Source organism: Scyliorhinus torazame, chromosome 19, assembly GCF_047496885.1.
Source record: "Scyliorhinus torazame isolate Kashiwa2021f chromosome 19, sScyTor2.1, whole genome shotgun sequence".
NCBI classification, from domain to species: domain Eukaryota; kingdom Metazoa; phylum Chordata; class Chondrichthyes; order Carcharhiniformes; family Scyliorhinidae; genus Scyliorhinus; species Scyliorhinus torazame.
The window spans coordinates 103,944,892-103,970,904 of NC_092725.1; the positions used below are offsets into that span (position 1 = coordinate 103,944,892).

The following is a 26,013-nucleotide window of genomic DNA, read 5'->3' on the forward strand; positions in this document are numbered from 1 at the left end:
ATAAAGGGCCTCACTCCACACCTCACCATTCAGAATGGGACCCAATCTACCCTCCCATTTCACCCTCACACTTCCCAATGGAGCAGAATCCAATGACAGGCTATGACTATACATGTCCGAAATAGACCCCACGTCAGGCCTAGCCAGAGACAGAATCTTCTTCATCAGGGAAGAGGTGGCACCAAAGGAAAGGAAGGAAAAACTTGACGTGAAAAATTGCAAACTTGGAAATACCTAAAAAGACTGAAATTGGGCAGGTGGAATTACTCAGCTAACTCCCTAAAACCTCCCGTCCACGAACAGGTCTCCAAACCACTCCAGACCCTTCACCTCCCAAGATTTAAATGTCGAGTCCAAACCAGCAGGTAGGAAGTTGCAAATAGGAGCGAGCAAAGACACGGAAAGGAGTTTGAAATACTGTCTAAACTGCTTACAAATCCTAAAGGGGGAGGGGGCCACCACTGCGTTTGAGGAAAATCTAACAGGGGTAAAAGTAATTATTGCATGAAGAGTAGATGTAGTTCAGGAACGAGCTTCCATTTGTCCCCAAATGGACCCAGGATCGCTAAACCACAACAATATTTTTTGAATGTTAGCTGCCCAGTAATAAAACTATAAATTATGGAGGGCAAAGCCCCCCAACTGTCTGTCCCTTTGAAGCAGAACGCTGCAGATTCTGGGAGGCTTACCTGCCCAAATAAAAGAGGATATTAGTTTGTTGACATTGACCACTACCCGCCAAGGATGGTGGAGGCCGTTCTAGCTCTGCAGATCTGCTTTGATACTGTTTACCAAACTGGTGTAATTTAACTTGTGAAGTGAGGCCCAGTTATGGGCCACCCGGACCCCCAGATAGCGGAAGCTTGTCTCAGTGGGAACCCAGTGGGCTTACATCCCAAGGGGGTTAACTGGGAAATATTTATTCTTGCCTAAGTTCAATTTATACCCAGAGAAGGAGCCAAAGTGTTAAGCAACTTCATTATGGTGTCTCTGGACGGGGCTGGATCCTTAATATAAAGAATAGAATCATAGAATCGTAGAATTTACAGTGCAGAAGGAGGCCATTCGGCCCATCGAGCCCTTGAAAGAGCACCCTACTTAAGCCCACGCATCCACCCTATCTGCAATATCTCGTAAACCCACCTAATCTTTTGGACACTACAGGCAATTTAGCCAATCCACCTAACCTCACATCTTTGGAAGTAGGTTGTCCGTATAAAAGGACACCCGATGTTCCACCCCTCCCCGTCTATTCCCCTCTACGTATTAGAGAACCTCAGCTCTACAGCGAGCGGCTCTATGGCTAGAGCAAACAGGATGTGGACAGTGGACAACCCTGCCTCGTGTCCCTATTTAAAGGAAAATAATCAAAATTCAAGGTGTTCGTATGAACACAGGCAGTGAGGGCCTTATACAGCGGACAAATCCAGGAAATAAATTTGTGGCCAAATCCAAACCTCCCAGGAATCTCAAATAAATCTACATGGCACGGTGGCACTGCAGTGAGCACTGCTGCCTCATCGCTCCAGGGTCCCGGGTTCAATTCCGGCCTCAAGTCACTGTGTGGAGTTTGCACTTTCTCCTCGTGGCTGCGCGGTTTCCTCCGGGTGCTCCGGTTTTCTCCCACAAGTCCAGAAAGATGTGCTGTTAGGTAATTTGGACATTCTGAATTCTCCCTTCATGTACCCGAACAGGTGCCGGAATGTGGCGACTAGGGGCTTCTCACAGTAACTCCATTGCAGTGTTAATGTAAGCCTACTTGTGACAATAAAGATTATTATTATTTTACTTGCCTTGAGCTCTGAGAGACTGCACACTCTGTTGACGAGTTTCTACACCAAGCTTTCTGTTCCCTGATTTTTTGGATGCATTTCAGTCATAAAAGACCTATTCCAATATCTATATGGGTTTCTCAAGATTAACCAATCCGTGGAACCAAGAAAAGGGGCCAAAGCTACAGCACTCCAGCGGGAGCCACCCTCATGCTCATCTTCCCCCTACATTACACCACCAGGTGTCCCCTTTTCTCTTATTATATTGCACAGATTTTTTGTTTGTTTGAAGTGCTGCATTAGAATGTGAAACTCTCATGAGAAATGGTTGGGAGTGAATAGAGCAGGCGCACATAATGGCTTAAACACATGAGGGAGAGATGGCAATAGTATGCTGACAGAATGAGATCAAGAGGAGTGCAAGGAGGCTAATGAACACTGCCATGGACCAGTTTGGCCAAATGGCCTACTTCTCTGCTGTAAGTTCTATGTAACTCTATGGGCAAAATCTTCTAGCTTTTTATGCCACAGGATCTTCTGGTCCTGCTTAAGCCGCACTCCCCGCTGTGGTTTCCCAGCGACGTGGGGTTGATTCAATGCAAAATCTTAGTGACAGCTTCCCATAGCCAACCAAGGGCGGGTCACTGAGTAACATTCCACAGGGTGTCCAGAGAATCCCGCCCTATGCAGGGCATCACTATTTCTATTTCATCAAGTCTCTTAATTCCCTCAAATGCCTAAAAAGATAAATGGATTCTGATATCAGCCTGGGTAGAAATTAATCTCTGAATTAATTCATCAGGTTTTACTTAATATCGGTTATGGCTAGTCAGCGGGGGAGGGGGGCGGGTGGCCCCCCTGATTCGGTTGATAACCTGGAATGTAAGGGGACTGAATGGGCCGATCAAGCAGGCCCAGGTGTTCGCGCACCTGAAGGGGCTGAAGGCAGATGTGGTCATGCTCCAGGAGACACACCTGAAGGTGGCAGACCAGGTAAGATTGAGGATTGTAGGTCAGGTGTTTCACTCAGGGTTGGATGCCAAAAATCGGGGGGGGTGGCGATCTTGGTGGGAAAGAGGGTGTCGATCGAGGCGTCGAGCATTGTGACAGACAATGGCGGCAGGTATGTAATGGTAAGTGGTAAGCTGCAAGGGGAGAGGGTGGTGCTGGTCAAAGTGTATGCCCCGAACTGGGACGATGCGGGTATTATGCGGCGCATGTTGGGTCGGATCCCGGACTTGGAAGTGGGGGGCCTGATAATGGGGGGGGTGTCTTTAACACGGTGTTGGATCCGGCACTGGATCGCTCCAGGTCTAGGACGGGTAGGAAGCCGGCGGCGGCTAGAGTGCTGAGGGGGTTTATGGACCAGATGGCAGGGGTGGACCCTTGGAGACTTGCAAGGCCGGGGGCTAGGGAATTTTCATTCTTCTCGCAGGTCCATAAGGCTTATTCTCGGATCGACTTTTTTATTATGAGCAGAGCACTGATAGCGAGAGTAGAGGATACCGAGTACTCGGCGATAGCCATTTCGGATCACGCCCCGCATTGGGTAGACCTAGAGCTGGGGGAGGAGAGGGACCAGTGCCGTTGTGGCATTTGGAGGTGGGGCTGTTGGCGGACGAGGAGGTGAGTAAGCGGGTCCGAGGAAGCATAGAGAGATACCTGGAGACCAATGATAACGAGGAGGTCCGAGTGGGGATGGTATGGGAGGCGCTGAAGGCGGTAGTTAGGGGAGAGCTAATTTCCATTAGGGCCCACAAGGAGAGGAGAGAGCAGAGGGAGAGGGAGAGGCTGGTGGGGGAAATGGTGTGGGTAGACAGGAGGTATGCGGAGGTGCCGGAGGAGGGACTGCTGAGGAAGAGGCATAGCCACCAGGCCGAATTCGACCTGTTGACCACCAGGAAGGCGGAGGTGCAGTGGAGGAAGGCCCAGGGGGCGATTTATGAGTATGGGGAAAAGGCAAGCCGGATGCTGGCGCATCAGCTTCGGAAGCGGGACGCAGCTAGAGAGATCGGGGGAGTTAAGGACAGGGGAGGGAGTGTGGTACGGAGGGGGGTTGACATCAATGGGGTCTTCAGGGACTTTTATGAGGAATTGTATCGGTCCGAGCCCCCACGGGAGGAGGGAGGGATGGGCCGTTTTCTGGAACAAGTGAGTTTCCGAAGGTGGAGAAGGGACTGGTAGCGGGATTGGGGGCCCCGATTGGGCTGGAGGAGCTGGCCAAAGGGATAGGGAGCATGCAGGCAGGGAAGGCATCGGGGCCGACAGTTTCCCGGTCGAATTCTACATGAAATATGTGGACCTGTTGGGCCCGTTGCGAGTTAGGACCTTCAATGAGGCATGGAAGAGGGGGGGGGCCTTGCCCCCGACGATGTCCCGGGCACTAATCTCCTTGATCCTGAAGCGGGACAAGGATCCCCTGCAGTGTGGGTCTTACAGGCCGATTTCGCTGTTAAATGTAGATGCCAAGGTGCTGGCGAAGGTCTTAGCCACAAGAATTGAGGATTGTGTGCCGCAGGTGATCCACGAAGACCAGACGGGATTTGTGAAGGGGAGGCAGTTGAACGCGAATGTGCGGAGGCTCCTGAACGTGATTATGATGCCGGCGAGGGAAGGGGAGGCGGAGATAGTGGTGGCGATGGACGCTGAGAAGGCCTTCAATAGGGTAGAGTGGGGGTACTTGTGGGAGCCTCCCCGTAACAGCCTCCCCGAACAGGCGCCGGAATGTGGCGACTAGAGGCTTTTTACAGTATCTTCATTTGAAACCTACTTGTGACAATAAGCGATTTTCATTTTCAGATGCTGAAGAGGTTCGGGTTTGGGGAGGGGTTTGTTAGGTGGATTAGGTTGTTGTACGAGGTCCCGATGGCGAGTGTAGCCACGAACAAAAGGAGGTCTGAGTGCTTTCGGTTGCATCGAGGGACGAGGAAGGGGTCCCCCCTGTCCCCCCTGCTCTTCGCACTGGCGATTGAACCCCTGGCTATGGCACTGAGGGAGTCGAGGAACTGGAGAGGGTTGGTGCGGGGGGGTGAGGAGCATAGGGTGTCGCTCTATGCGGACGACTTGCTGCTGTATGTGGCGGACCCGGTGGGGGGAATGCCGGAGGTAATGAGGATCCTCAGGGAGTTCGGGGATTTCTCAGGGTATAAGCTCAACATGGGGAAGAGCGAGTTGTTCGTGATTCACCCAGGGGACCAGGAGAGGGGGGTTGGCGAGCTCCCACTAAAAATGGCAGAGAGAAGCTTCAGGTACTTGGGGGTCCAGGTGGCCAGGAGCTGGGGGGCCCTGCATAGACTTAATTTCACGAAACTGGTGGAGCAAATGGAGGAGGAGTTCAAGAGGTGGGACACGCTGCCGCTGTCCCTGGCGGGTAGGGTGCAGTCAGTTAAGATGACGGTGCTCCCAAGGTTTTTGTTCCTGTTCCAGTGCCTCCCCATTTTTATCCCGAGGGCCTCCTTTGGGCGGGTCAACAGGAGCATAACCGGGTTTGTGTGGGCGCAAGGGACTCAGAGGGTGAGAAGGGTGTTCCTGGAGCGGAGTAGGGATGGGGGGAGCTGACACTGCCCAACCTCTGTGGGTACTACTGGGCCGCCAATGTGGAGATGGTGCGTAAGTGGGTGATGGAGGGGGAGGAGGCTGCATGGAAGAGGCTGGAGACGGCGTCTTGTGAGGGTACGAGTCTGGAGGCGCTGGCAACGGCACCGCTGCCGTTCCCTCCAATGAGGTATACCACGAGCCCGGTGGTGGCGGCTACCCTCAAAATCTGGGGGCAGTGGAGGCGGCACAGGGGTGAAGTTGGGGCCTCGGTGTAGACCCCAATACGGGGGAACCACCGGTTTGTCCCAGGGAGAATAGAGGGAGGGTTTTCGGGGTGGCACAGGGCAGGGATAAGAAGGTTGAGGGACCTGTTTGTGGACGGGAAGTTCGCGAGCCTGGGTGAACTGGAGGAGAAGTATGGGCTCTCCCCGGGGAACGCCTTCAGATATTTACAGGTAAGGGCGTTTGCCAGGCGGCAGGTGGTGGAATTTCCGCGGCTGCTGCCACGCACAGTACAGGACAGGGTGCTCTCGGGGGGGCGGGTGGGAGTGAGGAAGATCTCGGAAACTTACCAGGTGATGCAGGAGGAGGAGGAGGCCTCGGTGGTGGAGTTGAAAGGTAAGTGGGAGGAGGAGTTGGGAGAGGAGATCGAAGAGGGGACGTGGGCAGATGCCCTAGCGAGGGTGAACTCTTCCTCTTTGTGTGCGAGGCTCAGCCTCATACAGTTTAAGGTACTGCACAGGGCACACATGACCGGGACAAGGATGAGCCGGTTCTTTGGGGGAGAGGACAGGTGTGTTAGGTGCTCAGGGAGCCCAGCAAACCACACCCATATGTTCTGGGCATGCCCAGCGTTGGAGGAATTTTGGAAGGGCGTAGCAAGGACGGTGTCGAGGGTGGTAGGATCCAGGGTCAAACCGGGCTGGGGTCTCGCAATATTTGGGGTTCCAGGGGAGCCGGGAGTGCAGGAGGCGAAAGAGGCCGGAATTCTGGCCTTTGCGTCCCTGGTAGCCCGGCGAAGGATTCTTCTTCAGTGGAGGGATGCGAGGCCCCCAAGCGTGGAATCCTGGATCAACGATATGGCGGGGTTCATTAAATTGGAGAGGGGGAAATTCACCTTGAGAGGGTCGGTACAAGGGTTCTTCAGGCGGTGGCAACCGTTCTTGGACTTCCTGGCAGAACGGTAGACAATGGTCAATGGCAGCAACCAGGGGGGGGGGGTCGATTTTATTTTTGTTTATTTACCCTGGGGGATCTGAGGGGGTGTACTTATTTGCTATTTTGCTTTGTGTTAAACTCGGGGTGTTAATTTATTATTTATGTATAGGGGGAGGGGGGCACGGGGGTTGTTTTAATTTGTTCTGTAGTTAATTTTATTGGGTTTCTTTTTTATTCTGTTGTTGATATTTTGAGAAAACCCTAATAAACATTTTTTTTTAAAAAAAGGTTTTACTTAATATCAATGAGGGGTTATGGTCTTAAAGTGGCGATTGCTTACATTGGTACAGAGAACAATGTGTTAGATGGTACCATGTACTTCTACCAGAATTCACTTGCCAACCAATTTGTTGATTACCCTTGCATTAGATTCTTGCGAATGTCCTGATGAGTGCAATATGAAAAGCTTCATCAAAAACGTTACTGTTTTTAGCACTATTCAAACATTAAATAACAAGAAAGTCTATAATTTACTTCATTGAAGCTTTAAATTTACAAGCACTCTCCAGTCTGCACAGTTTCTGCAGTACACAACAATTGCACTCTGACTGACTGAAGGCTGCACTCACTTGATGACACTAAACAGCAGAATATTACACTGTGCTTGGTCTAGCTGGCATTCCCGTTGTTATAAAACAGCTCATCACCCCACTTACTGTGAGAAATGTCACCCATTAGTATAGTTAACTAGTATTGTTAACCATTATAGAATGGTACTGCGAATAAATGTCACTGAATGCCTGGCTCTATTGTCATTGTCATTGCCGTCGTCGGAGTTCAGAGTTTAGTTATCAAATTGACTTGAACCATGCACTTTCAAACAGGAGCTAATGGGTGTTTAGGGTATTCTACTAATGTCGCTTTTAGTTTGCAATGGCAATTCTGATCTTTGCTGGTCCTGTTTATTACAGCTGTGAATGCATGTGAGATAAATAATGGAGGCTGCTCACCAAATGCGGACTGCAAAATAACACTTCCTGGGCAAAGAGATTGCACCTGTCGGAGAGGTTACACTGGCGATGGACTTGTATGCCTCGGTAAAAACATATATTTTCTTTTAAATAGCTGCCCATATGTACCATATGTTTACAATTTAGCTGAATTTGAGGGATGAGGTGAGAGCAATTGCCCCTTGACATCAAGGCTAGCATTTGACCAAGTGAGGAATCAAGGAACCCGAACAAAACTCAAGTCAATGGAAATTGGAAGGAAATTTCTTCCACTGGTTGGAATCAGATGTAACACAAAGGAAGATGGTGATCTTTGTTGGAGGCCAGTCATCTCAGCTCTAGGACATGGCAACAGAAGGTCCTCAGGGTAGTGTCCTAGGTCTAACTATCTTCCGCTGCTTTCTCCTTTTCTCCTTCATAAAGCCAGAAATGATGATTGCACAGTGTTCAACACCATTTGTGGTTCCTCAGATACTGATGTGGTCTATACCCACATGCAGCAAGACCAAGGCAACATTCAGGTTTGGTCTGAAGTGACATTTGCACCAAATGCCAGGCAATGGCTATTTCCAACAAGAAATAATTTAACCATATCCCCTTGATGTTCAATTATATTTTCCACTCTCAACGTCCTGGGGGTTACCATTGACCAGAAACTGAATTAGATCAGCCATAGAAATAATGTGATAAGAAGAGCAGGTTGGAGGCAGGAAATTCTTTTGTTTTTTGTTAAAAACGCAGCTATTTTTAATAGTTTATGATGAACGCTCACAAATACAATGCACGCGTCACAGCACATTTACCTTGCCTAGCAGTGGAAACAGGTAAGGTTTACCCCTGACTTAATGAGAAGGCCGACGTTGTTTCACAGACACCGAACACTGGATGTCAGATTCCAGGGTGAACCTGGAGTCTCAGTCGGAGATCTCATTCAATGTTTTTTGTTTTAAAAATTTTTTTTAATCTCCTCCTTTTTCACATTTTCTCCCACATTTACACCCATCAACAATAAACAATAATCAGCAAGATATGTCAATCCCCATAATAACAACAATCCCATCCGCCCACCAACCCCCAAACATCAGCCCGCATGTTTCCATAAACAAATGACAAAAAGGAATCAGGGATTACCCGTAGTCACCCTTAATCTACACAGCTCCCCCCCACCCCCCCACCCCCCCATTAAGAAAATACAGTCATGAGGTTACATCGGCACATGACCATTCCTCAATTTGTCAGTTCTGCCACAGTCCTTCTGCCTTCGCAAACTCCTCCTCTGCTTCCGCCGTTCCAAAATAAAAGTCCCTGAGCTTATAAGTCACCCTCAGCTTCGCTGGATATACAATGCCGCACTGCACCTTGCTAATGTACAGTGCCCTCTTCACCCGGTTGAAGGCAGCCCACCTCCTCGCCAGCTCCACCGTAAAGTCCTGGTATACACGTATACCAGCTCCAGCCCACTGCACCATCCGCTTCTGCTTGGCCCAGCTCAGGACCTTCTCCTTCACCCTGTACCTACGGAAGCACAGAGTCACTGCCCTTGGCGGTTCACTTGCCTTTGGTACAGGCCTCCACGACCGATGAACCCGATCCAGTTCATATCGGGAGGGATCCTCCCCCTCCCCCAATAGTTTTGCCAGCATCGCGGCAAAATACTCAGTCGGCTTCGATCCTTCAACTCCTTCGGGCAGCCCCACGATTCTCAAATTCTGTCGCCTGGATCTGTTTTCCAGATCTTCCATTTTTCCTCGCAGATCCTTGTTAGTGTCCATCACCTTCCGCATCTCCTTCCCCATCGAGGCAAGTTGATCACCGTGCTGCAATAACGTCTCCTCCACTTCTTTCAGCGCCTCCCCTTGCTCTCGCACCTCCGCCACTGCGCTCGCCACCGCCGTCGTTACCGGGGAAACCCGGGGTTTCTCCTTTTCTCCTTCATTTCGCAATCTGCGCCAACTGCTTTTCGAATTCCGCAGCCATCACCTTAGTTATTTCTTCAGCTGTAAGCACTGCGGCCTCCCCTAGTGCTCCAGCCTCCATTTTCTTTGTTGACCCCGCGGTGACCTTTCCACTCCCCAACGGACTTTCAGCCGCTTTTTTCCCGGCCGTTTTTTTGGTGTTTTTAACATCCTTCTTCTCTGTGCGCTGTCTCCCGACTTTTACTGCCGTCGCTGGCCCTAGGACCGGGCGTTACTCCCCGTCAATGCCGTTCCCGAACGGGAGCCCTCCAACGCACGGCTGCCTCCCGCCCGCCGTCACCGGAAGTGAGGCAGGAAATTCTGTGGAGTGTAACTCGCTTCCTGGCTCCCCAAAGCCTGTAAACAATCTGCAAGGCACAAGTGGAGTGTGATGCAATGCTCTCCGCTAACTTGGATGAGTGTGACTCCAACAACATTCAAGACGTTTAGCACCACTCAGGACAAAGCAACCCACTCGATCAATACTCTATCCACCACCTCAAACATTCACTTCCTCCAATACTGACACACAATGGCGGCAGTGCATACCATATACAATATGCATTGCAGCGACTCACCAATGCTCTTTCACCGTTACCTTCCAAGTGAGAAACCTTTACCACCTAGAAGGACAAGGACAGCAGATATGGGGGAACAGCAACACCTCTATGTCACGCACCCTGACTTGGAACTATACCGCCGTTCCTTCGCTGTCTGGGTTAATTTCATGGAACTTCTTCCTTCACAGCACTCTGGGTCTACCTGCATTGCACTACATGGTCTGTACCCGTTCAAGGAGGTGATTCACTCTCACCATCTCAAGGGCAAATGGGGATGGGAAATAAATGCTTGTCTTGATAATGATACTCACATTCCTTTAACGATTTTTAAAAATCATGTATGTTTTTGACTGTATAAAAGTAGTTCTGATGTTTTCTGAATAAAATCTAAAGATAATAAACTCTTATTAATAAAGGTAATTTATAAAAGGCTTCACTTAGGGTTCTTTGTGTTCTTTAAGAAATCAACCCCTGCCTGGGGAATAATGCAGGATGTCATATGAATGCTGAATGTACTCAAACTGGGCCAAACCAGGTCAGTAAAATTAATTTCATTTCATTCTCTCTTAGCTCACACTGGCGTGTAGTTCAAAATATGTTGTTCAGCCCCCCCCCCCCCCCCCCCGGCAATGCATCTGCTATCATTTTGTTCTGGTTTGAGCATGTCCATCCATTGTTGTTACCAGACCCATGAGCAAATGATCAGCAGGAATAAATAGAGAGCCAGAAATCATGGGGGAACATTTTCTTTACTATTCATGACCCGAGGAATATTGACCCCCTCCTCATAATCTTGTCACCCAATTGGCATCAACATATCGCCTGGTGTTTAGCCCACATTAATAATAGCTACAATTGTACTCATGATAAGTTTGTGTCCCAGAGTATTTTCTTTCATATACCTCATGGGAGATGCACTGTGCATACAAATAAACACCAAAATCCCAACTATTGGAAGCCTGTTTGTGTTCTTTCAAAATCAATGCAGTTGAGATGACACCAGCAAATTAATTGAGCAAACATATTTTTCTAAATTTTCTAAATTCTAAATAAGGACGAGCAATAGTTTGTGTATCTGTGGATTGTGCCTGAGAATAATAATAATCGCTTATCGTCACAAGTAGGCTTCAATGAAATTATTGTGAAAAGCCCCTAGTCGCCACATTCCGGTGCCTGTTCGGGGAGGCTGGTACGGGAATTGAACCCGCGTTCTTGGCCTTGTTTTGCATTACAAGCTAAGCAGAACTGAATGGCGCATTCTCCACCTTTCCCCTATTCCTATATTACCTATCAGACTTTGCTTTCTAATTTTAAATTGGTGATTTTAGGCAGCGTGCAACTGTTTGCTTGGCTATCAAGGTGACGGCAGGACCTGTGAACCAGTTAACCCCTGTCGAGTGGTGAGTGCAATGATGGTGGTTCAGTACATCTTCATTTAACCTAATTGCCCAGACACTTAGTTAGAACGACGAGTGATTTAATTCCTTTTGCTTTATTACAGGACAATGGGGGCTGCAGTGAATTTGCCAAGTGCAATCACACTGGACCAAACGAGCGAGAGTGTAGCTGTTTGCCGAGTTACCTTGGCGATGGGGTTACCTGTAAAGGTAGCATATACAAGGTGTGTTCCCTGATGCCCCTTCTATTTGATCAGTGCTTCGGTTAGAGTCATGTTTCAGCTGTGATCAATTCAGTGCTCTCCATAGATCACTCACTCAGGAATCTTCCTTCACCCTTTCTTTGCAGGAGATGACAAAGGACACAGCTGCTTCCCGTTTTTTCCAATACCTTCAGGTAAAAAAAGAAATTGCCGACCTTTTCCTTCTGGTCTTTCATGGCAATAACTCAAACCCAGCTGCATATAATGGTGTATTAACATATTGACTAGTGCAATTGTAGCCGTAAAGAGAATCATAATTCAATCTGTTTTGTAAATGTTTGCAAATGTTACAGTGCAGCAAGCACAAAGCACCACCTGTCAACCAGGAATAAACTCTGATAAGTAATTGAAATAAGAGCAAATTTCCCAGCTCTGTAATCTCAGCAAATAGCAACGCTCAGGAGAAACAGGGCTGGAGAACAAGCTGCAACAAGTGTAGCATTGGCATATCAAAAAGGAATAGGAGCAGGAGGAGGCCACATGATTTACCCTGTTGTGCTCTTCAAAACAAAATGGATGTCACAGAGTACTTAAGGTTGCACCACTGGATAAAAGAGTGTTTAAGGTGGTGGATGGGGTGCTGATCAAGCAGCCTACTATGTTTTGGATGTTGTCAAGCCTCCTGAACGTTGTTGGAGCTACATGCACTACAGCACTGGCCATCTTTGAGTTATGGTGTATGACATAGACAAACTGCAGACCTTGGGGCTATATGATGCCCCAACCCTTGGTAATCCAGTCCATGAAGCACAGCCAACCTTTTTGCCCTTCCATCTCTCACTCACTGGTTTATTCTGTTTGAATTCTATTGTCTTTATAAATACTGTGGCTTCCAGGAGCAGAACAGAGGCTAGGAATCCTGTGGCAATTAACTCACATCCTGACCCTCCCCAAAGCCTTTCCACCATCTACGAGGGACGAGTCAGGAGTGTAATGGGATAATCTCCACTTGCCTGGATGAGTGCAGCCCCCAACAACACTCAAGAAGCTCAACACCATCCAGGACAAAACAGCTCACTTGGTTGGCACCCTATCCACAAACATTTACTCCTTCTGCCACCGATGAACAATAACAGCAATGTGTGCCATGTACTGCAGCAACTCACCAAGGTTCCTTGTACAAACTCACGATCGCTAATATCTAGCCGGCCAAGGACAGCAGAAGCATGGAAACACAAACAAGTGGAAATTACCCTCCAAACCATTCACCATCCTGACTTACGAATACATCGCTGTTCACTGATTCAAAATCTTGGAACTCCCTCCCAGCCTCCCACAGCACTGGATTTCAACTTTTTACATGTGACAAATTCTCCATTTGGGCATTCATCCTGAGGAAAGGCCTGAGCAGACAGGCCTGAGCAGACAGGTCTGAGCAGGAAATCACAGACTGGCTGCAGATTTGACTTACTAATTCCTGAATTAACATCACTATTTCAGGCTATCTGGTCTTTATCATGTTGCTATTTGCGGGAGCTTGCTGCGTGCACATTGATTGCCTGGTTCGCTACATTATAACAGTGGCTAAACTTCCAAAAATAGCACTTAACATTTTGTGAAGTGTTTTGAGATGTCTGGTGACCTCGGAAGGCACTATATAAATTAATTCATGACTGAAAATCAGGATTTCACAACCAAACCTCTTTGCGAATAGTGCATGAGTGCCCTATTGGCGAAATGAAGGCCAAGATATTCTGGTGCCACCATGGTGGGACCTGCCGCGGAGTATGTGGCAGGCCACACAAAAGCCCATTGTCTTTTGCTAGGGCTGGAAGATCCCAGCCCAAGTGTGACCCAAAGCCCCATGATTATATATCAATGCAATGCTTGACAGATAAAATAAATAACCTTGGGCACTCCGATTGATAAGGCCACTCAATACTCGACAGTCTCGGAAGTATCATTCTTATTCATTTTTGAAGTAAACGGCAAAGGAGAGTCTGAAGAGTTCATAAGAAAGACATTTTATTCAGCATAACAGCAGCATTTACACTGGACCCGGTTACACATCAGGGTCCTCACTCCTTTCTCTCAGCTGCCACGGTTATACTAGTGTTGGTTAACTCACGGCCCAATGAGCACCAGGGAACAATCCTCCCCAGCTGGGTGAGTCCCATGCAGGGTTATAACAGATTTATATACCTTGAGTTGAAATATCAGATGAATCCTCCAATTGGAAATTGATGTTTAGTTCCGCCACCCCCACAATGTTGTTATGGCAATGAAGCAACTCATCCCAACCGTGGTAATTTATTTGGTCTTTCCATGCAGCTTAATCGTGTCACTGAATTCGGTGGTTTGGGTCCTTTTACTGTGTTCGTTCCGAGCAACGATGCTTTTAAGAACCAAGCTCAGGTAAGTGTAAGTGCGTCACCGAGGCTGTAGCATTTCCCAAGGAGGGTTGTCTGGATCATTTTACATGAGACTTCATCTCCTCATTCCTTTCAACATTTAGATATCAAACTGGACGGAAAAAGGACAAATGACGCAGGTTCTCCGTTATCACATTGTGGCGTGTAATCAAGTGCTGTATAATCAGCTAATCACCATGAACAGTCTCACCACCGTTCAAGGAGAAACCATACAGTTTTCCTATGTAAAGGTGAGAGAATGAGTTGCCGTAATACATAGGGGATGAACAGCTTGACCTGTACCTCCATGTTACTTGATATAAAGTGTTACGGGAAGAAAGCAACATCATTAAAGAGTGTTAGTTGTGGCTCAGTAGATAGCATTCTCGGCAGAAGGTTGTGGGTTTAAGTCCTCTTCCCGGGACTTGAATGCCTAAAATAGGCTAGCAATCCAATGCAGTACTACAAGAATAAAGATTATTATTATTATTAAGAGTAATCAGCTGCCGTCTTTCAAGTGAGATGTAAAACTGAGGCCTGTATACTCTCTCAAGTGGATCCCAAAGAAGAGCCAGGGCTTTCCCTCTGATGTGCTGACCACACATTTAACCCTCAACCAATATAATTAAAAAAGATGATTTGGTCATTTATTTCCATTGCTGTTTGCTGTACACAAGCTGGCACTATGTATCCTACATTACTGCAGTGACTACACATCAAAGGTATTGAATTGATCATAAAGCACTCTTGTGTCAGGAAAGATGCTGGGCGGGTTTTAACTAAATGGGAACAAAGTCCTACAGCGAGTGCATTTAGCTGCGTGTTTGCCAGTGCTCACAGTATCGAGAAACATAACGCTATAAAACGGCACTCGCATTAGATAGAGGGTCTCAGTGGGTAACGCACGGCCGAGGCCACACATTGCCCCATTTTGTGCGCTGAGGAGTTCCGCTCGCCGGAACTCCCCAGTGTAGCGAGAGATCGGGACACAATTTTAATATGGCGCCCCGATATCTGGAGCCCCTAAAATGACCCCGACACCCACCCTCCCAAACAAGCCCTAATGCACAATGGGAGGGAGCCCCACCCAACACGCATACAGGGCACCCCTACCTGAATCACCACCGCACAAAAGGTGCCAGCTTGGCAGTGCCCCTGGCAGCTGGCAGGGCCACCTGGGCAGTGCCAGGGTATTCAGGTGGCACCAGCAGTGCCAGGGTACCACCGGTTCAAAGGGCATGCACCTGCCGGCCTCTAATCCACTGGGAGACCCCCGACCAGTGCCATTCCATCCAGTCCCCATTTGTGGATACCAGTACTGAATGGCAGTCACCTGAGATCTCCGAGGCAGAGGAGATAGATCCCGTTCCTCGGGCATCTCGGGAATCTGCATGTTAAAGTGAGACTAGCAGATTTGCTAGAAAGTGATCCTACCCCCCTATGGGCAGGATTTACATTGTGATGTCTCGCGGGATCATGTTAGATCTCGCGAGACATTGTGAGCCGTGTAGATCCCGGGAGCAGAGTCTCCTGGCTTCTATTGGCCACGCTGTGCCGCAGTGAGCTGCCTTTCGGGCGCAGCGTGGCCGTAAAATCGAGAGGTGGGACTGACTTGGAACTCACTGCCTATGAGGTGGGGAAAGTGGAGATGAGCAATGATTTCAAATTAAATTAGATGGGCACTTGAGGGAAATGAACTTGCTGAGTGACTGAGGTAGAGCGGGCGAATGGGCTGACTGGATTTCTCCATGGAGAACCAGCATGGACTATATGGGGCTGGGCCAACAAGCCTCTTCCTGCGCCATAATTATTCTATTATGGTAGAACCTGGAGCCGGTTTCGCCCAGTTGGCTGGATAGCTGGTTTGTGATGTAGAGCAAGGCCAACAACGTGGGTTCAATTCCCATACCAGCTGAAGTTATTCATGAAGGCCCGCCTCAACCTTGACCCTCGCCCGAGTTGTGATGATCCTCAGGATAAATCACCACCTTTCAGCTCTCCCCCTCAAAGGGAATAGTCAGCTGGGACATTGGCAACTTTACTTTATTGTGGCAGAAAAAGACTGCACCAGTTCTTGTGGCTATGTAAACCTCTGGGACTTAGAGCAATGTTTTTGATCATTGTAGCAAACTTAAGAATTTGTGTCACACAATGTTACAGGCACCTCTTCTTTTACAGGGAATCACTCTCAAACTTTGGCATTTTGGTTCATTGACTATTATCTGCAAGCTCAACTTACCTGCGCAATGCACTAACTTAGGGAAAACAGTTGTCGTGTTGGGTGTTCCGATATACAAACGAACCAACACGGTTGTAGATGGTACAACTCTGTTTTATTATTCTGTACAATAATAACTATTAACTTCTGGCTGTGGTTTGTACAACACCAGCTAACCTGTGGGCCCAGCCCTAGCACTATCTTAGTGAGGCACTCAGCACATGGTGTATGTCTGAGTGGCACGCTGTGAGCTCTGTGCTCTGAGCTATCTCCTGGTAGAATCCGCGGGAACTGTGGTGTTCCCTGTTTTATAGTGCGTGTGCTCTCACTGGTGATTGGCTGCGATGTTGTGTGTGTGTTGATTGGTCCGTCTACCTGTCCATCAGTGTGTGTGTGATTGCACCATGATATGTTACTATGGATATCATGACAACAGTGACACATTTATTTTAAAGGTTGCACCACCACAGATATTGATCAACAAAGGAGTGCTAAACTAACAAGCGGAGAACCTAAGTGTGGTCCTGCCTATCAAGACATTACTAAACTCAAAATTATTGACAAGATCCTTAAATGGGGCAAGAGGTTGGCCACTGGAGACCTCTTGATCCCATCCCAAATTCCAGGCTTTTGAACATCTACATAAAGTGATTAAAACCCATACTTTTTTCTGTAATTGATTGTCCTGTGACATACTATATAGCATGTCTCTGTGGAGACTCTGTAAATGCGCTTATTATTGTGGCCTATTGAAATCTGTGGGGATGCTCACTGATGGCGACATCCAATGATGTCTGGATGGAAAGAGAGTGATCTCAAGAAGTGCCAATTCCCGCTTTTGGCGGAATTTGGGAGTGCACAAAAATAGGGCTGGAGGTCCGACGGGAGTGTATCTCATCCCAAATTCCAGCCAGCCTGCTACCAGATGGGCCAATTCCCCTCTTGTGCTGGTCAACATTTATCCCTGAACTACCTCCCCCAAAACAGATTGACTGGTCGTTCAACCCAATGTTGTTTGGGGTGAAACTGCTCACAAAACAACAGCGCCTGCACTTTGAAATTGATCCATCGGCTGCGAAGCACTTTATGATGTTCTCAGAAAGTGAAAGGTGCTATGTAAAATCTTTCTTTCTGTTCATCTCTCTTTTACTGCAGGCATTGTGTGAGTTGGTCACTGCCTTGAAAAAGCGAGAGGAATTTAATACACATTAGCATTTATATCGGAATAGCAGCAAGCATTGTGCATGTGAACACATTGATTGTGCATATTGTGTACATCATAGCACATATATGATTAGCACAGTATTTGGTAATAGTTCTGTGCACCTGTTATGCCCCTGTTTTGTCTTTGATCAATGTAATCATGGAGTACATATTTCCAATTTCTCAATACGGTCTCTCAGCCAGAGAAAACTTCCATTCTTTCCGAGCCCATCAACACTGATCAACTCATCCTGCACCCAGGGCCACGCCCCACTCCCCACATCTGTAACCTCCAGCAGCCTCGCAACTCTCTCGGAACTCTGCACTCCTCCAACTCCGGACACTTGGAGAATCCTTGCTTCCTCATTCTGACCATGGAGGCCATGCCTTCAGCTATCTTGGTCCTCAGCTCTTCCCCTAAAGTTCTCTGCCACCTCGCTCTCCACTTTTAAGGCTCTGCTCAAAACCTTCTTTGACCAAGCTTTAGGTCATCTATCCGAATGTCTCCTTTGGCTCAGCATCAGGTTTATCAACTACTTTCCTGTGAAGTGTCTTGAGGTGTTAAGAATACCAAGGGTGCTGCATAAATGCAAAGTGTGTTGTTGCTATGAGGAAGATTTCTGCCTTCTCTACTTGGGGAGCCATTAACCAGAGTGAGTTGCCCAAAACTTGGATGGAATTAAAACCAGCGGGCATTAAAAACTGCGACAGATGTTCAATCATCCCACTAGCTAACAACTGAAGTGAAAATCTGCCAATGTGGTTATTAGTGATTGCTTTTTATGGGATGTGGGTGTCACTGGATAGGCCAGCATTTATTGCCCACTGCTAATTGCCCCTTGAGAAGGTGGTGGTAAGCTGCCTTCTTGAGCCATTGCAGTACATGTGGTGTAGGTACACCCATGTTGTTAGTGCTGTTAGGGAGTTCCAGGATTTTGATCCAAAGACAGTGAAGGAACAATGATATATTTCCAAGCCAGAATGATGTGTGGTTTGGAGGGGTACTTTCAGGTGGTGGTGTTTCCATGTATCTGCTGCCCTTGTCCTTCTGGATGGTAGTGGTTTGGGTTTGGAAGGTGCTATCTAAGGAAGCTTGGTGAGTTCCTACAGTGCACCTTGTAGCTGATACACACTGCTGTCCCTGTGAGTCAGTGGTGGAGGGTCTGTTTGTGGCTCATGAAACAGGCTGCTTTGTCCTGGATGGTGTTGAGCTTCTTGAGTGTTGTTGGAGCTGCACTCATCCAGGCAAGTGGGGAGCATTCCATCACACTTTTGATATAAGTTATTTTTTGAAACGTATTCTGTATTATTTTTCATAATTTTTAACATAAGTTCCTTGCCTTTCATTGACAGAATGTCTTGTATCTAAACAATGACGCCAGGATAATAAACAGCGACATTATCAATGCCAATGGTGTGGTCCATTTCATAGACAAGCTACTCTCACCTCAAAAGATGCAGCTTATTCCACAGGATGTGATGGGCTACAAATACGTAAGACTTGCATTGTTCAGAATGAATTGGAAGCTAAAATTCATGTTACCTCTAGAAACGGGTGGTGAAATTAATGTTATCTCAAACACGCAAAAAGAATAAGCAATGGCAATGATTTTGCATAGAGTCTGATTATTTTAGAGCCTTCATCCATTATCTTTGGTTTGATGTCCATGCCAATTTCTGGAAAGCTTTTGTGGGATTTGAATAATTGTGACAGGCATGATACGAAATGATTTATAATCACTTCATGGACTGAGCTCCTGAAAATAGACATTGGGCTTTCAGCAAATTTTGTGATTGAAAAAGTCGGATCCTCATTTTTAAGAACTTTTTAATGGGATGTGGCCTATCCCTAACTGCCCTTGAACTGAGTGACTTGCTAGGCCACTTCAGGGGGCGGTTTAGTGTCAACCCCATTATTGTGGGTCTGGAGTCACATGTAAGCCAGACCGGGAAGCACGGCAGATTTCCTTCCCTAAATGACAATAGTGAACCAGATGGGTTCTTACAAGAACAGTTTCAAGGACACCATTACTGAGACTTGTGATGGGAATTTCCGGCTGTTCCTGGAAGCGATACCTTCTGGTCACTTCACCGCGCATCCCCGGCCACAGGTTCCCCAGTAGCAGAGGTGTCAACAACAGGATATCCCGTTGACAGTGGCGGGGCAGGAAGATCCTGTCACCGGCCAATGGCGACTGCCTTCTTCGCCACAATAAACGCCGCGGGTGGCCAGAAAATCAGGCCCTCGCTTTCAATTCCAGATTTTTCAGTAAAATTTAAATTCCACCAGCTGTCATGGTAGGATTTGGACCCATTCCCCCATTTCACCACAATAAAATCACAGCAAAATACTGCAGATGCTGGAAATCCGAAATAATAACAGAAAGTGCTGGAAATACTCAACGTGTCTGGCAATATCTGTTAACATCTTGAGTCAGATATGACTTCGCTTCAGAGCTCATCCCCAGAGCATTACCCTGGGTTTCTAGATTACTAGCCCAGTGACATTACTACTATGTCACCATTGTATTAGCAATAGTGATTAACACTAGAACATTGGCCTAGACATCATTTTGTGAGATTAACAAGAGGGTGCTTGATGCACTTGTATCACAATCTTCAGCTTTAACTCATTTAACTGAAGTAGACAAACATCTCTGTTCAAATAGTACCCAATATAGATGTGTTAAATGGAGTCCTTGTTCAAGATTCTCTTAAGGTTAACACGCATGTTCAGTCAGCAGTTAGGAAGGCAAATGTAATGTTGGCATTCATGTCGAGAGGGCTAGAATACAAGAGCAGGGATGTACTTCTGAGGTTTTTTTAAGGCTCTGGTCAGACCTGTAGTTTTTAACCTCACCACTATTCTTAGAATTCCCCCTATACCAAAAAAGGGTCAATTTGTTCTAAATAATGAGCAGGGATTCTCACTCCCCGACTCCTACGCAGACTTTGGTGAGTGCTATTCGGGTCAAACTAGTGTTTCAAGTTATCCCCTGGTATAACCCGTATCTTCGTAGAAGAATTTTATTTACTTACCACTTCGTAACTTACACACGGGTCCAGCTTGCTAAGTGAAGTAAAGTAAACTTTCTAAAGAAAATAATAATAACCACTCTTTCAGGTTATCAATTTGAACTTAACTTTATTTTCAAGTTAAAAGAGAATAACTACTTTTACAGAAAGGTAAAAAGATTTTTTCTTGTTCGGACCAACTTTCAAGTCTCTCTTGACAATCAGTTTTCTTTAACTTTTGGTCTTCTGTTCGCTTCTCTGGGCTGCTTGGTCTGTCGATGTTGCTTGTTCCATCACCGAGGAAGATTCTGATTATCTGCTCATTTTCCCCAGTGTTTATAGTAATTTGGGGCCCCTTAACCTCTGCACCTGGCACCCTTCAGACTGCCTGCTTGACAGTTTGAAAGCTAAGTTTTATCGGTTTAGAAGCGTGGCGCTACTTTAACAGCGAAAGCGCGGCTTCATCCTCACCAGCTCGCCAATCCCGACTGGAATTTTCTCGCTTTGCTTGACCTGTAATTAATTTGTCTGTGTCTCAGTTAGCACTCTTTTGGATTTATGTCTTTTTTAATAAGTTTTCTCAGATTCGACCCGGGTCATCTTTGGGTTAAGCTGATGTCATGTTAGGATTACCCTCCCTGACTCTAACTTTATCTGCTTTGGCCATCTTCTAAAAGGTTTTAACATCAACAATGAAGTGTAACCTTGTCACCTTCTAGTTTTCTTAAGTTGTAAATCAGTTGTTTCACTTTATTACCAGTGTCAGCAACTTTTCACACTTAACAGTTGTTCCTTATCTTATACTGTAGATTCTAGCTGCTTTTCTTAATTGTTCAATAAAATAATTCATTGCTTAAAGATTTGTGAAATACTGTTCCCCTTCAAATAACTTTAAGAGTTTTTAAGTCAATCAAATGTCTTTTCTAACTTGCAAATTAAAATGAAACTCCTATCTGTTTTCTTCCCTGTCTGTGAAGTTGTCTGCTTTCAAAACAGGCTGCTGCTGTTAACCCCTTGTGGGACTTCTCCCTTTCATTAAAAAAAACCTCAGGCATTCTCAGTGTTACTTTCATGTTTCAAATGTCATATTCTTCCAAGTTTTCACAACAGACCCCATTTGGAGTATTGTGAGCAGTTATGGGCCCCATATCTAAGGAAGGATGTTCTGGCCGTGGAAAGGGTCCAGAGGAGGTTCACAAGAATGATCCCTGGAATGAACAGCTTGTTGTCTGAGGAACAGTTGAGGACTCTGGGTCTGTACTCTTGGGAGTTTAGAAGGATGAGCGGGATCTTATTGAAACTCAGGATACTGCGAGGCCTGGATAGCGTGAACGTGGAGAGGATGTTTCCACTAGTAAGAAGAACTGGAACCATGGACACCATCTCAGACTAAAGAGACGATCCTTTAAAACAGAGATGAGAAGGAATTTCTTCAGCCAAAGGGTGGTGAATTTGAGGAACTCTTTGCCGCAGAAGGCTGTGGAGGCCAAATCACTGAGTGTTTTTAAGACAGAGATAGATAGGTTCTTGATTAATAAGGGGATCAGGGGTTATGGGGAGAAGGCAGGAGAATGGGGATGAGAAAATGTCAGCCATGATTGAATGGCGGAGCAGACTCGACGGGCCGAGTGGCCTGATTCTGCTCCTCTGTCTTATGGTCTTAAATGATTGCAATATTGAAGTAGTCATATATAAACATTTCAACCTGTGACAAATCAGAATTTATTTCTTTTGAAATTTTCATTCTTGATATTGTCAGCAAGACCAACGTTAATTGCCCTTCTCCAATTTCCCTTGAGGAGGTGGTGGTGAACTATCTCCTTGAACTGCTGCAGACTGTGTGGTATTGTGACACCCACCATGGAGTTAGTGAGGGAGTTCCAGGGTTTTGACCGAGTGACGATGAGCGGGTAACAATATATGTGCAAGTTGGGATGGTGTGTGACTGGAGGGGTTCCTGTATGCGTTCCATACTCTGCTGCTGTTGTCCTTCGAGCTGTTGAAGGTTGTGGGTTTGGGTGGAATGATTTTTTTAAAAAAATACCAGTCAGCATGAAGAGAAATGTCTGTGATATCCACATATAAACATTTGCAACATACATTTCTAAACTCACATGTAATTGTAGAGCATCGAATCATTTTTATGCCTGTATGCCAATAAGGGCAATGAAGTTGAAAAATATTCCCAATTTAGCAGAGGCTGACACGCACAAACACACATTTAAAGTTCTGGCATTAGGCCTATCAGCTATATACTTATCAAACCTTTTACTTATCGAACCTTTTACTTTCTTTAGCTAAACTTCACGACAGTGGCAGCACAGAATGGATATTCCCTCTTCAGTGACCTATTGGAGGTAAGCACGATTTCTATAATATGGCTGTAAAGACACCGGGTGAGATTTTCCAGCCCTCCCCCAGCAGGATTTTCCAGTTCTGCTGAAGCCGACCCCCCACCATGGCAGCGGGAGAGGCGAGCCATGCAAATGGCCATTGACTTCGACAGGACCAGAAGACCCTGCCGGTGGCTGACCGCCGACCTGCCTGTGCCGCGAGGAAACCTGCCCTGGGAAAAGTTCCGACCATTGTTAGTTGTACAGGTGATCGGGATGTATGGCACAGTAGAATCATACAGCCCAGAAGGAGGCCATTTGGCCCATCATGCCTGTGCCAGCTCTTTGAAAGAGACAACCAGCCCTACACTTTGCCCGTACCTCTGTAAATATTTTCCCCTCAAGCATTTCTCCAATCCCTTCTAAGAATTCCCTAGTGCACGGCAGCACGGTGGCACAGTGGGTTAGCCCTGCTGCCTCGTGGCCTCGAGGTCCCAGGTTCGATCCCGGCTCTGGGTCACTGTCCTTGTGGAGTTTGCACATTCTCCCCGTGTTTGCGTGGGTTTCGCCCCCACAACTAAAAAAAAAGGAATTTGCAGGCTAGGTGGATTGGCCCTTAATCGGAAAAAATGAATTGTGTACTCTAAATTTTTAAAAAATATTTTTTAAAAATAAACAAACAGAATTCCCTAATGAATCTGCTGCCATCACCCTTTCAGGCAGTACATTCCGGATTGCATCAACTTGCTTTGATGATGCCGTAAAGTGCCAACACCCCACTTCATGATGTGGATGGGTTTGATTCCAACACGCTATAGTGTTTGCAATGCACATTCTGTTCATCCCTCACACTGAAGATCTTTGGATTTCACACCAATCTCACACCAATCTCAGTGCACTCTGAGGAGAAAATACTTTTCCTCCAAACATTCACTTGCCTTTTATGTAAATCTGCTACTAGTTATTACCAAATATCATTGTGTACGAAATGGTGATCTCAATTCAAATGCTGATACAATTATCTTTGCCTGGGAGGTACATCAGCCGAATGCGACTGTTCAATAAGGGGGCCTTTCAAAGAAAAAAACAAATGATTAGGATTGTGACCTAAGCACTTTCCATTTGACCCTTGTTAAAACTAAACTTCACCATTCAAGGTCAGGCAAGTAGAAAGGGCTTTTGTGGCTGTTGTTTTGGTTTATTAAGTACTTGGGCAAGAGCAGGAAGGAGTATGTTAATGTGTGTGTTAATGGCTGGAGTATATTGAGGAAAATGTCCGAAACAGGGGCGAGATTCTCCGACCCCCCCGCCGGGTCGGAGAATCGCCGGGGGCTGGCGTGAATTCCGCCCTCGACGGTTGCCGAAGTCTCCGGCACCCGAGATTCGGTGGGGGCGGGAATCGCGCCGCGCCGGTTGGCGGGCCCCCCCGCGCGATTCTCCGGCCCGGAAGGGCCGAAGTCCCGCCGCTAAAATGCCTGTCCCGCAGGCGTAAATTAAACCACCTACCTTACCGGCGGGACAAGGCGGCGCGGGCGGGCTCCGGGGTCCTGGGGGGGGGCGCGTGGCGATCTGGCCCCGGGGGGTGCCCCCACAGTGGCCTGGCCTGCGATCGGGGCCCACCGATCCGCGGGCGGGCCTGTGCCGTGGGGGCACTCTTTCCCTTCCGCCTCCGCCACGGTCTCCACCATGGCGGAGGCAGAAGAGACTCTCTCCACTGCGCATGCGCGGGAATGCCGTCAGCGGCCGCTGACGCTCCTGCGCATGCGCCGCCCGGAGATGTCGTTTCCGCGCCAGCTGGCGGGGCACCAAAGGCCTTTTCTGCCAGCTGGCAGGGCGGAAATTCGTCCAGCGCCGACCTAGCCCCTCAATGTTGGGGCTCGGCCCCCAAAGATGCGGAGCATTCCGCACCTTTGGGGCGGCGCAATGCCCGTCTGATATGCGCCGTTTTGGGCGCCAGTCGGCGGACATCGCGCCGTTTCCGGAAAATTTCGCTCCAGATTTGTGGAGTTGACACATTATAGAAGAGAAATGACATGGGTCAGAACAGTCAAAGGTTTTTCTCCCAACGGGAGTCTAAGTGCCGACGACGGAGTAAAACGGGTCGGCGCCCGTTCCCAGACCCCCATTCTGGGGCCTCCGTGGGGCTGGCAGGGACGTGGCGTGATTTGCTGGGGCGGGGCCTCGGCACGGCATCGGGTCCCGCACATGCGCAGTTGGACAGGCGCCAACTAGCGCATGCGCAGTGGCCGTCCTCCCCCAGGCCGCCCCTTACAACAATGGCGCAGGGCTATAACATTGCCGACGGAGGAAGGGAGGCCCGCCGACAGAGAGGTCGGCCCGCCGATCGGTGGGCCCTGATCGCGACCCAGACAAAATCGGAGGCCCCCCCCCGGCGAGGGAGCCGCCCTCCTCCCCCACAGGCCGCCCCCCCCCGAGCGTTCCCGCAGAATTCCCACCGGCAGCGACCAGGGGTGAACGGCGCCGTCGGGACTCTGTCGTGACAGAGCGGCCGCTCGGCCCATCTGGACCAGAGAATCGGCGGCCCTGCCGATTCCAGCGGCTGGCGTCGCGCCAAGCGCGGCGGCGCAAATGGCGCTGATTCTCCGCACCTCGGAGAATCCCGCGCCGGCGTCAGGGCATCATGGCGCGGTTTACTCCGATTCGCCGGCCCGGCACGGGGCTCGGAGAATTGCCCCCTTTAAGTCTTTATCATTCTATTATGGCTAAGAGGGTTGACTGCTCCTTCAAAGATCCAGCTCATGTATGATGGGCTGAATGGCATCTTTCGTGCTGTAAGTTTCTCTGATTCTCTAGATTTGAGCCAGGGAAGTGGGATGGAAATTTTCGGAGATGGGAGGAGAAAGGAATTAGGACACTAAAAGATTTGTTTCCTGGGGTCGTTATGCGGGATTGAAGGAGAAGGAGGTGGGTGTGAAGTATGGGCTGGAGCAGGGGGAAATATTGAGATACATGCAGGTTCGAGACTTTGCCAGAAAGGAGATACAGAGCTTCCCAGTAGAGCCTGCATCCACATTGCTGGAGGAAGTGCTGACGACAGGGGGACTGGAGAAGGGTGTATTTTGGAGGAGGAGTAGGCTCCTCTAGAAGGGATCAAGGCAAAGTGGGAGGAAGAGTTGGGAGTGGATATGGGAGAGGGGCTCTGGTGTGAGGTGTTCCACGGGTGCACGCCTCCACCTCGTGTGCGAGATTGGGGCTGATACAGCTGAAGGTGGTGTATAGA

General features: G+C 48.0%; 1 protein-coding gene across 1 annotated transcript in view; it reads left to right on the forward strand.

The window, feature by feature from the left end:
• The window catches only part of LOC140396386 (stabilin-2-like), a 246,525-nt gene that overhangs the window by 145,070 nt on the left and 75,442 nt on the right, over positions 1-26,013 (forward strand). Inside the window, exons 42-50 of the mRNA XM_072484967.1 lie at positions 7,439-7,564; positions 10,454-10,527; positions 11,321-11,392; positions 11,494-11,613; positions 11,739-11,786; positions 13,924-14,007; positions 14,108-14,254; positions 18,778-18,918; positions 22,737-22,796. Coding sequence (XP_072341068.1) covers positions 7,439-7,564; positions 10,454-10,527; positions 11,321-11,392; positions 11,494-11,613; positions 11,739-11,786; positions 13,924-14,007; positions 14,108-14,254; positions 18,778-18,918; positions 22,737-22,796 — 872 coding nt within the window. The remainder of the gene's footprint in view (positions 1-7,438; positions 7,565-10,453; positions 10,528-11,320; positions 11,393-11,493; positions 11,614-11,738; positions 11,787-13,923; positions 14,008-14,107; positions 14,255-18,777; positions 18,919-22,736; positions 22,797-26,013) is intronic.